At 34.9% G+C, this 12,164-nt stretch overlaps 1 protein-coding gene and 1 non-coding gene across 2 annotated transcripts in view; both read left to right on the plus strand.

The window, feature by feature from the left end:
• Nucleotides 1-12,164, plus strand: part of GTF2A1 (general transcription factor IIA subunit 1) — a 45,195-nt gene that overhangs the window by 6,898 nt on the left and 26,133 nt on the right. Inside the window, exons 3-4 of the mRNA XM_060095750.1 lie at nt 6,883-7,084; nt 8,747-8,811. Of these exons, the coding sequence (XP_059951733.1) occupies nt 6,883-7,084; nt 8,747-8,811 (267 nt within the window). The remainder of the gene's footprint in view (nt 1-6,882; nt 7,085-8,746; nt 8,812-12,164) is intronic.
• Nucleotides 8,049-8,192, plus strand: LOC132489678 (small nucleolar RNA SNORA79). The gene has a single exon (XR_009532069.1). It is a non-coding gene; the product is annotated as a small nucleolar RNA SNORA79 (small nucleolar RNA).

The raw sequence follows: 12,164 nt of genomic DNA on the forward strand, positions 1-12,164 counted from the left end.
TATCTCCTCTTGCTTTTCACAGAGTCTGTTGATATTTTCCTACTGGTCCCAGTTAGAATCAAGGTGTTCTTTCCAAACAGAATGAGCTATCTTTGAGACCACATAGCTCCACCTGCATTTTTAGTACATAAGACTTTATACATGTATACACATATATACAGATATATGTACATATAATATAGTATAAAAGTAGTATAAAAATAATATCTACGTTTTATAGGTTATGCACTGATTTTTTGTTTAATGCTTAGATTTCTATGACAAAAATTGTGACTTATTCAACTTTGAATCCCCAGCCTCTACCATAATGCCTGGCATATGTGGTTGGCATTCAGTAAATACTTAATTAAACAAATTAATAACATGTTGCTCCAGAATCTAACTGAAAAAAGTAGTTTAATGTTTTTGTTGTTCTTTAAACGGGGCATACTCTTTTATTCTGGGTTGTAGCTGAATTTAAATATAAAACTGTTAGACTGAAATGAGTTTGTTATTTTAATTCTCTGCACTAAATTTCTTCAGGATCTCATTAGAATTTCCAGAATGTGCCCTAGTTTTAACAGTCTGACAGCCAGCCAGCATTATGCAGTAGAACTTTCTGTGGTGATGAAAATGTTCTATATCTGTGCTCTCCAGTATGGTAACCACTAGCCACATGTGGCTATTAAACACTTGAAATATGGTTAGTGGAACTGAAGAACTGAATTTTTATTTAATTATAATTAATTTCACTTTAAATCACCATGTGTGGCTAGTGGCTACTGTATTAGACCTTGTCAGTTTGGATATTCTTGCTAATGAAAACTAACAATATTTCATATTTTAAGGTTTATAAAGGACTCTGTCATTAGTTCTGTCCCCTTTCTCACCATTTTATAGTGTTTTACAAACTTTTATCAAAAGCTTCCATACGGCTGTGCAGGATACAGTGGTGTATTAGATTATGAATTAAGATGAGTAGTGAGAGTGCCTGTAATTTGAAGTTTAACTAGATAATTCAGGAACGGACCTTCTACATTGAAAAAATTCAACCTGATTTTTGAGGTTATCTGTTAACACTGTGGGTCTCCTTTAATGTATGAACTGTGGGAGATAGAAAAGATGCATAAAGCATAATGTTGGTTTTCTTGCTTTTTTCTCTAATTGAAGTGTAATTGACCTACAACACTGTATTAGTTCTAGGTGCACAACATAGTGATTCAGGATTTCTATACATTAGAAAATGATCACCACTTGATTTTCAATAAAGCTATATTTGAATGTAAATTGTGTTTTAGATTGGTAAATGACTATGGGTGGAAATGACGGTCTAGAAGTCCTCTTCAAAGTAAGTGATAAAATTATCCTGATTTCTAAACTGTCAGACCCACCCCTATCCAAATAGCAAGTACAATGGGAGAGAGAAAACATGGCCTCTCAATAAAACAAAGTGAGAATTCCTCATTTGGAGACAAATCTGAAGAAGTTAATCTGCCCCTAGATCTGTCTCATCCTTGGCACTACTGACATTTTGGACCTGTTAATTCTTTGTTGTAGAAGGCTAGTTATCGTAGGATATTAGCAGCATAACTGATCTCTGCCTACTAGATGCCAGTAGCACCCCTTAGTTCTGACAACCAAAAATATCTCTAGACACTGCCAGATGTCCCCGGGGCAGAAGGGGAAAAATCCCCCTGATTGAGAACCACTATTCTAAATATACTCTAGTTGTATATAAATACTTGAACCATTAGTTGTATGATGATCTACTGTTCTACATCATCTGGCCTTGGGGAAAGCTCTGTTCCCCAACATCATTTCTAAAGAGCCCCAAAATTCAATTGTCTTATGTTTTATCCAGGATCTAGTTGTTTTTGTGAGAGTAGGAGAATCCTTTAGAATTTCTAGCCCAGCATACTGCCAGGCAGCAGTAGATCTGGTAACGTTTTATAGATCAAAAAATGGAATAAATATGCTTTGACAGATCATTTAGCAGGTGGTAGAGACTTGAAGCTAAGCCTTTTGTCTCCAGATAAGGAAGGTACCAGAGTTGTGACTAGACCTGCTCTGATAGCAGCAGTACAGTTTAGAGATTAGAACTTCGGACCAGTGCTGGGATTATGGTGAGGCAAGTGAGGGCCTAGAGTCCAAAATTTAAACTTTAAATTTAAAATTTAAAGGACATTTACTCTTCACTCTCAGGGTCCAGCCCTGTTGAGTCAGATTGCCTGGACTGTACGATGGTTTTGCCTGCTGTTAGTTGGTGATCTTGGATAAGGTACCTAACTTCTTGTTCCTCGGGTTCTTTTTCTGTAAAAAGGAGATAATAATGTCTATTTTAAAGAAATTTTGTGAAAAACGAGTGTACACAGAAAGTACTTAAGTGCACGTTAAGAATTCAGTGTTAGTCTAGTAAACGTGATATGCGTAACATGATGCATATCCAAAATATTTTGGGAACAGAAAATGAATTTTCTCCATGTCTAATTCCAGAGACCTGGCAAAGATTGTTGAAATAGGACTGCCAGAAACAATAGCTAATAGTGTTGGGGGGGAAAAGTACTATAAAAATGTGGAGAAAAGAGTTCTTCCTGGGCTTCCCTGGTGGCGCAGTGGTTGGGAGTGCGCCTGCTGATGTAGGAGACCACGGGTTCGTGCCCCGGTCCGGGAGGATTCCACGTGCCAGCGGAGTGGCTGGGCCCGTGGGCCACGGCCACTGGGCCTGTGCGTCCGGAGCCTGTGCTCCGCAACGGGAGAGGCCACAACAGTGAGAGGCCCGCGTACCACACACACACACACACAAAAGAGTTCTTCCTATTTTCTAAGGTAGCTAAATAAATAAATAAATAAATAAACAAACAAACAAATAAATAAATAAATAACAATTCAGTATTCTTGGTAGTCTTCAGGGGTATTAATATGATTACTGTTGCCAAAACAGTATTACATTATTTTAAACAGATGATATTTTAAAAATAAAATATTTTGATAAATAAAATTATTTTAAAATGAAATTGGAGAGAAACAGAAAACATGCAACTAATTTGAACGTTACATTATTTGATATTATAAGTGTAATGCCAAATATTTGTATGGTATTATTCTTGTATTTTTCACATTACCTAGAACAGTATTTGGTACTTAGTAAATATGGATTCTCAGTGGCCCACTACTCCAGCATCCCCTTGCTCCCCCAGAAGCAGTTTGAAATGTGTGGTTCCATGTTTGCTTGTTACAATGACTAATGGGCATCTTTGGCATTTAGTAGGCTAGAGGAGTGTTGTATTTCATGTACACTTCCTGTGGTAATACCCTGTAAATAAAGAGTTATTCTGCCTAAAATGTTGGTAGCATCTTTATAGAGAAACTACCTTAGAAAACAAGTTTGTTTTCCATTCTCTTTGAAATTAATATTCAATTTCTGATAAGTTCTTAGTCATTTTGTTAGGTTATGAATAAGACATAGTCTCTACTCTGAAGGAGTTCATACTTTAATAGAGAAGGTAGACTTAGTGTGAAAGTGTACCAATAGAAATATCTCTAAGGTATAGAGGCAGTGAGCGATTTCTTTGCGGCTGTGTGACTTTGCATTTGCATTTTTTTGGGAATTGTGTGGGAAGACTGTCAGTCATAAGGAGTAGTTTACGAAAGTTTAGACGGGACGTATGTATGCTATATTCAGGGAACTGCAAGTAGTTTGGAAAATAGAGTGCAAGTTATAGTAGCATTTGTAGAAGTTAACATAATACTGCATTAAGGAGCTTGGTCTTTAGAGTGAGAAGGATTCTCCGGGGTGCTAGTTAAAAGACAGAGTTTTGGACTTCTGCTTCAAAGAGTCTCAGTTGATAGGGGTACAGTCTGACATTTAAAAAGAAAAATTTGCTTGCATTTACCAAAAAATCTAAATTAACTTTTAATAATGCATTAATGGGTTGCAGTCTGCAGTTTGAAAAGTATTGGTTTATACTTAAAAGCAGCAGCTTTCACTTTAGTGTACATCACAATAACCTGGATAGGTTATTAAAACAGATTCCTGGCTCTACCTCCAGAGTTGCTGATTCGATGGGGTGGGGCCTTAGAATTGGTATGTCTAACAAGTTCCCAGGTGATACTGATGTTATTGGTCCAGGATCACATTTTGAGGACCACTGATTTATAGAGGATAGATTGGAAGCACAAGTTTCCACTAAAATGTAGGCTCTGTAAGGACAAGGATCTTTGTCAGATTTGTTCACTATCTGTTCTCAATGCCACTAACAGTGTCTAGCTGGGAGGTATTCAATAATTATGTGTAGAATGTATGATTTGAAGCAGGGAGCTCAATTAGCTTAGGCATTAACACTTTGCAGTAATGCTGATGGGAGGAAGGGACTTGAACTGGGGCCATTATAGTAGGGATAGATTGAAATAATGCTTTGGAAAGGAAATTGACAGTAATGATAGGGCATTGGGGTAGATTCTGACTCACAGATCATTGACTTGGGAGACTAGGTGAGTAGTGGTACGCAGCACTTAGCACATAATGTGTATTTGTTAATATTTACCATTGTCATGGAAGCTTCATTGAAGTGATGGGTCAGGATTGCAGTGGGTAGACCAATTGGAGGTGATAGAAACTGAAGCTTTAAATTTAGAAAATTATGGTTTAAAGACCTGGTTTTTTAAAAAAATATATTTTATTTATTTATTTATTTTATTTTTGGCTGTGTTGGGTCTTAGGTGCAGCATGTGGGATCTTCGTTGCTGTGTGCAGGATCTTTCCTTGCAGTGCTCGAGCTCTTCGTTGTGGCACGCGGGCTTCTCTCTAGTCGTGGTGTGCGGGTTTTCTCTCTCTAGTTGTGGCACACAGGCTCCAGAGCACGTGGGCTCTGTAGTTGTAGTGCATGGGCTCCAGAGCGCGTGGGCTCCAGAGCGTGTGGGCTCTGTAGTTTGCGCCATGCGGACTCTCTAGCTGTGTCGTGCGGGCTCAGTAGTTGTGGCGCGTGCGGGCTTAGTTTCTCCGGGACATGTGGGATCTTATTTCTCCATCCAGGGATTGAACCCGCGTCCCCTGTGTCGGAAGGCGGGTTCTTTACCACTGGACCACCAGGGAAGTCCCTTAAAGACCTGTTTCTTAAAGCATTAATTAATAGTACTTTTTTCACCTTGATTTTGGCCTACAAGAAGCGAGGTTTTGTTTTGCTTTGAAACAGGGAAAAGAAGTGTAGACAGTTTGGGTGATAACTGGGAGGCTTACCTATATAGCCTTACTATATAATACATTTAGAGTGTATTTTAGAGTGTAGAGTGTATTTTATTCAGTGTCTGAGCCTATTTTGTACTGTGTGTTATGCTAGGTGTCCACTTCATAGAAATGAACCAGACAAAACTTGGGCTCTCAAAAAGTAGTTTTTTGTTACCCTAGGAAGAACCCTAGCTGTTTTTAGTCTGGTATTTGCACTGACTTAGATTTACTAGCTGGAAGTTCGTTTAGAAGTAATCTAATTCAACTTGTTCCCTTTTTAGATGAGAAAATTCTCAGGGAAGATAAATAATTTGTCCACAAAGCAAGATAAATAATTTGTCCACAAAGCTGTTTAGTGGCCAAACCAGGACTAATTGGGTTCCTGACTTCTGTTGTAATGCTCTATTACACAATTAATACCACCACTACAATAATTATAATAACTTTTATTGATGACTGACTTTATGCTAGACTCTGATAAATGTTTTACATAGAAATCTTATTTACTCCTCACAGCGCATGAAATAGATACTGTTACTGTCTCTGTAAGAATAGTCTTCAGGTGAGCCTAAATACTGAGACTGCTGGGGAATGGTTGCTCTGGGAAATGGACCTTTTTCGTTTACTTTTTCGCTAAATTGTTAGAGATGTGCTGGAATTGTTATTAACATGTAGATCTAGAATTTCTAAAACAGTTGTGTCAGCAGTTTATAAAAATCCCTGTTAGTATGGCAAAGGGAGCTTTTTGAAGGATCTGATAGAAGCCTTACATGAGTTAGGCAATATCCCAAGAGTAGATCCTAGGGGAGAAAACAAAGTATCTGTAGATCCTTGTGTACAAAATGGCTGAATTAAATTTTATATGTGTTTAAGGAATGGTTTGTAACTTTCTTGGGCAGTTTTTTTATAAGGGCTCTATAGATTGAACACTAAGCCTTACAGAGAGGAAATGTGTTAGGGAGAAGGATGGAATAGTTGTAAATATTTTCTTTTACTTCCTTGTTTTTGCCCACTTTTGATTTTTTTTTCCTTCATCACAGAAGCTGTCCAAGGGTGAGATGAGAAAATAGAAGTGGTTAAGCAAAAAAGGATTGTCAATCCTTGTCATAATGAAAGAGGGAAGGGAATTTCAAGAAGTGTGGAGGGTTGAGAATACCTCTGAAAGCATATTAGGCATTGCTGTTTCTTTTTCCTTGTGTAGGGTTGGACAGATAGAGAAAGGTAGGGTTTTCTAACCTGAGGACTGCCTCTATAATGTTGCTCATAGTTCAAGGAAAGATGAATTTATGTTTTATATGTTATCTAAAAGTTAGGAAAGAAAGATTTCCATAAAATAGCTAACAATGGATTTGATACTAAAAAGGATGATTTTTGATTACTGAAAAATTGCTTATATGAAACTGCTTGGCAACTAAGGAATTACTATGGAAAGTTTGTTGAAGAAATAAAAAGAAACAAAAGAATTCTTCAGTACTCTTAAGTAGCAAAAATGAGGTTTGTACTTTAAAAATTGGTTTTCATTGTGGCATACACTTGAGTAAGAATTAGAGATTTGTAGATTTATCAGTTTTGAAAATGTGAAAACTTTATAAACTGACTAATAAAGTATGTTTTATCCATATGTCCAGCGTTGTTTTCCCTGACTCTTACTTAGAAATCTTTAATATTCTTTGCTTTAGTTATGGGAGAATAAACTAATGCAGTCTAGGGCAGTAGATGGATTTCATTCAGAAGAGCAGCAGCTTTTACTGCAAGTTCAACAGCAGCAGCAACCGCAGCAGCAGCAGCATCACCACCACCACCACCACCAGGCTCAACCGCAACAGACAGTACCTCAGCAAGCGCAGACTCAGCAGGTCCTTATTCCTGCGTCACAGCAAGGTGAGGCTGGCTGATCCTACTGCAACTTGGAAATGAAAGTTGTCATTTTCAAAGAAGAGAAACACTCTGGGTGTCTCCTTTCTATTGGCTGAGGGGGTTGTATCTGTGTGTGTATAAAATGTGGTTCCTATTTATGTAGTAATGATAAACAAGTAATTCACTAACTGAAAGCCTAAAATGATATTAGGTAAGTATATTATTACTTTTTTCAGATGGCTACACAATGGTGGATTTCCTAAGTCAGATCTATAAAGGTTTATTTACTAAGGGTTTCATTATTTTATATAGTAGAATCGTTACTTTCTTTGAAACTGATTTGTTCCTATGAAGACATTTGAGTTTAGTTTTTATAAATAAACACTGGAGGGTTCTTGTAACTATACTTTGGTAATCTGAAATTCTTATTCCCTATTAATTTATGCAGTTAAATTGACTGAATTAGATTTCCTTTAAGTGAAGAGTAGATATATGACATCTTAATTTATATTATGGGGTTTAAAGATAAGAAAAAACAAGTATTTATAGACTGCGTCCATAGTGCCTTGTACTGTGCAAGTCATTTTATAGGTTTTGTTTCATTGCAGTCTAATAGAGGCTCTGTGAAGTAGCTCTTAAAACATCACAGCTGAGGAAAATCTGGGCCCTGAAAAGGCTTAGAAGCTTGATCCTCTACATGGAGTATTTTCTGTCATGACAAGCATTTGTTCAGTTATAAAACTTCCTAGGCCTTCAAGTTTTGTAAATCTTGTTGTCAGAGAGGAGAATAAAGATAAATGAAAACTTCATCTTAAGGTAACTGTTTAGTTACTCATTTGCCTCATCTGAGAGTGTATGTAAGACTTAAAACTCATATTGATGCACGTTAGAAATATCTGAGTTATTTTACTGTTTATATCAAATAAGACTTAATATTTGATTTTACTCTGTACCTTGCATCAAGTAATTTTATCCTTTTAATGTTTCTTGATGACCGTTCCTCCTATTGCCTTCAGGCCTGGCACTAGGATTTTAGGTTATCATAAATTAAAATTTGATTTTCTTCACTCAGAGAATATTAGGATAATGGGATTATCTATTTATTCTCTGAAATTTGCGGAATCAAACACTTAGTTCCTTTTATGCTTAAGTGATACTGCCATTATTTATGATTTGTATTTTTTAAAAAGTTGATAGAAATAAGATACTGGAAGCTGTCAAATTGGAAGAAAAAGATTTTAAAAGACTATGTAGATTATAACGTTTTGAGCTCACTCTTAATGGGTCAATAATGCATTCCAGCAGTAGTATCATTATATTAATAACAAAGTTATTGTGAGTTGGCAAGACAATATTAAATTATGTTTGAAAATTTCCAGTTTAAGAATGCACAGAAATATATATGTTTAGGTGTTAGGTATCTCATTATGTCATGTTCCCAAGGTCCCTCGTGTCCTTAGGTGTTGTTAAATCTTTTTTTTAATTGTGTTTTTTCCAGTATAAGGTGGGTATGTCGCAGCTGTTATTTACCATAGAAGTTTATAACATTCTGAGATATCAAATGGTTGAGTGCATTTGCATGCAGAAAATGTGGAAAGCATGAAAAGAATTTTCAGTATGGTACAGCATTCTTATGAAATAGCCTCATGGTTCCTTGTTTTTATGTGTGTCTGTGTTTTTTCATAGCTGCAGCACCACAAGTTATTGTTCCTGATTCTAAGCTGATACAACATATGAATGCATCAAACATGGTAAGTCTCAGAACATAGCACTTTGCTTGGCTCTGTTTATTCTAACCCAAATTGTGATTATGCTTGTGTATGTTGTATATTAACAACTTGAAGTTTATTCAAGACTTAAGCAAAATAGCTGTTTTGTTTGGTTTCCTAAGTATTGGATTTAACAGCAAATCTAAAGTTTAGCTTGGTACTTAGACATTAAGGTTCATAAAATTATGCAACTTTCTGTTGAAAATACCAAAAGAATGATGCTTTGTGGGAGCTGTTTTATCTTCTGCTATTTTTTGAAAATAGGTTTACGGGACCTACCAAACATTATGCCAAGTATAGTTATGTTGCAGAAGACCCATTAACTGAAAGAGGTTAGGAATGCTAAGAACTATAAATTTTTTAAAAATGAAAATGAACCACTTGGATAAAGATAACTAGTATCGTTAAGATCAGACATTTACAAATTTTTCTCTGATTTAACCATAGCATAGCCTAATAAATTTTATTACAATATGTAAATTGCTACTTTAAAATGCATTTTAGCCAGTTGAGTTTATTATACATTAGACTTTTGATACTTCTAAGAGATAGCCACTGAACTTCATAAGTCCTCAAATTTTCAAATTTCACTTAGCACATGTAATATATCCCATCAGATATAACTATAAAACTGAAAGAAAGAAACCCTCAGATCCTTAGAAAATCTTTACTTCTATCCTCACAGTTTTTTTTAAAAATAAAACATTAAAACAAAGTTTAATTAGAATAGTTCTGGCATTTTCTCGTAAATGGCTTTTCTTCTGTTTAAACTACACAGACTGTTAGTGGTGCCTCTGCTCTGACATTCCATTCTTAAATTCAGCCAAATCCTTTTATTAGGTAAGAATCATTATTTTAAATAAGATCCCTTAGTCTAGTGTTAGCAGTGAGATTTTCTTTTCAGATCCAGAGTTTTTTTTTTTTAATGAAAAAGCAATATTTTTTTAAAAAGTTACTGTATTTTGTGAGTGATGAGTGAACCTGAAAGCTCAGTTGTGTTTTATAAGCTATATAGGAAGCAGGGCTTACCTACTAGACAAACGACTTCTTTCTATTGATACATACCAGCCTTAACAAATGTATAACTTTACAGAATTGCAAATTTCTACATGATAGAAATTGGAATTTTTAAATTCACAAAAAATCAAGAATCTCTGTTTGTACTTCCAGTTCAAGTTCCTGGAGTCAATTCTTTTGCATGAAAATCACAAAAGTCCATGCCTATCGATTCTCACAAGAATTTTTATTATTCAAAAAAAATTCCCTTTCAAGTTTAAGGCACCAAATTTCTTTTTAACCTCCATCCTTAAAAATAAGTCTCACTGTAGGATCCATATTGTAGTTGGTACTATTGAGACTGTTTCCTAGGGAATAACTTGTATCATTTTAAAACAGAAAGTTTGGTAGAATCACTTGCAGTAGACCCATCTAATTTTGAAGACTTTTAAGTGTTATGGGAGAGAATTTTGAATTAAAATTGTGTTTAAAAAGACTGGTAAAATTAATGGCCCATCTCTTACTGATTTGCTGTGTCTCCTTGATTCTAAAGAGCATATGTATTTAAACAGATCATAGGTCAGACTTCAATCAATAAAATGTTAGCATTTATACATATTTCAGCATTTTACTTGTTTTCAGTTAGTGTTTGCTTCATGTGTTTTTCATGTTCTAAAATGTAATCAGTATAGGCTTTTTACAAATAAGTTTTTTGTGTTTTTGTTTGTTTGCATTATTATTCCTGATTCAAAGATATCCATTAAAAACAGTTTGATTTTGAAAAAAAAGTTTTTTTAATATAAGAATATGGGATAGTGGTGTAATACATTTGGTAGAAAGCTATTTCAGGGAACGTATGAAACAGGACCTTATATCAGACTAGTTTTGCAGGTTCTCTTTATGAAATTGCTCAAATGCATTATTCACGTTAGGGCCTTTTCACAAAATACAGGAAGGAACTTTCAGCAGACATTAATAAAAGATGGTTTGTGTATGATACATCACAACAAATATTTATAGCAACTTGAATGTGCAGAGGTATGCAGGTGGTTATTTTCTCATGTATGCTATAAGGGAAACACTAGGTCAGTTTGCTAGTAGAGGGAGATCTATTAATCTTATAAAATGTGAATTATAGGCACTTAATATTCCTAAATAATATTTCTCAATAGTAAGTGGTTGTTAATATATTCCTTAAATTTAGATTACCTTTCATTTGCTTATATAGACATTTATTTAAATCTTTCATTTATTTAGTAAAATGAAATGCAGAACCTGTATTTTATAAAGAGAACCTGGTGAGCTAGATAGCTGGATTTTGGGGACATAATGGGAGTTTCAGGCTTAAGATATAGAGATTTCTTAGGCCTGTCAAATGGCAACAAGCATATTTTCTTGGAAGGCTATACTTAGAGCCTGACTAGATAGTTGTATCATTAACCTACTTGAGTGTAATTTTCCAAGTTTTGTTGACTTCAAAGCACAGTTAATATTTATTTCTTGAAGCGTATTCAAATAGAGGTGTTTCTAAAAATGTATAAGTTAGATTGAGTATATGAAGGTTTGGTACCTTTAAAAAGGTTGAAGGGGGAGGGGGGAAAAACTACCTGTATATAGTTTACAGTGAGATACATGGAAGTACTTTGAGCTCAGGATTTTTTAAAAAAAACAGTAAAAATGTAGTGTAATTCTTTCAGAGGAAAGGGGAGAAGTCTCCAGAAGCAGTAAATCAAGAATTTATCCTGGATTTAAAAACATTCAGAGTATAATTCCATGTATATTTTTATAATTTAAAGTCAGATACTAACTTCACTTTCAAGTGTAGAAATTAATTTTTGTGACTGAAGATTTTTAAGGTATTTTCCATGTTGATAAAACTGTCAGTAATAGACGTTTCACCTAGATAATGCCAGTGTTGTCACCTTATGGCACCTTAGAAGAGCTGCCAGCTAAGAATTGCAGTCTTCTGATACAAGGTTTTCTTTAGAGACCTGTGAATCATGGTATAAATTTAAAATATTAGGATTTCTAAAGTGAAGGTACTTACACTTTTGCCATAAGTATATTAATTGACAACAAGGAATTGGGAGTAAGGAAACAGAATAAGTAAGGAAATGATGGAATGGTTATTTTATTTATTGTACAGCACTGTTAGTGTGGGTTAGATTTCCTTAGAGTACATTCTCCAGGTGGAAAAACCTCCTAATTATTCTACTGAATTGCTTGAAATAATTAGGTAAGATGTTTAGGCTCATTGATCTTTATTGTACCATTTTATAAAATGGCAGTTAGTCTTATTGTTAGAACTTTTCATTTTAGTATATACTAAATGAAACTTT

Source organism: Mesoplodon densirostris, chromosome 4, assembly GCF_025265405.1.
Source record: "Mesoplodon densirostris isolate mMesDen1 chromosome 4, mMesDen1 primary haplotype, whole genome shotgun sequence".
Taxonomy (NCBI): domain Eukaryota; kingdom Metazoa; phylum Chordata; class Mammalia; order Artiodactyla; family Ziphiidae; genus Mesoplodon; species Mesoplodon densirostris.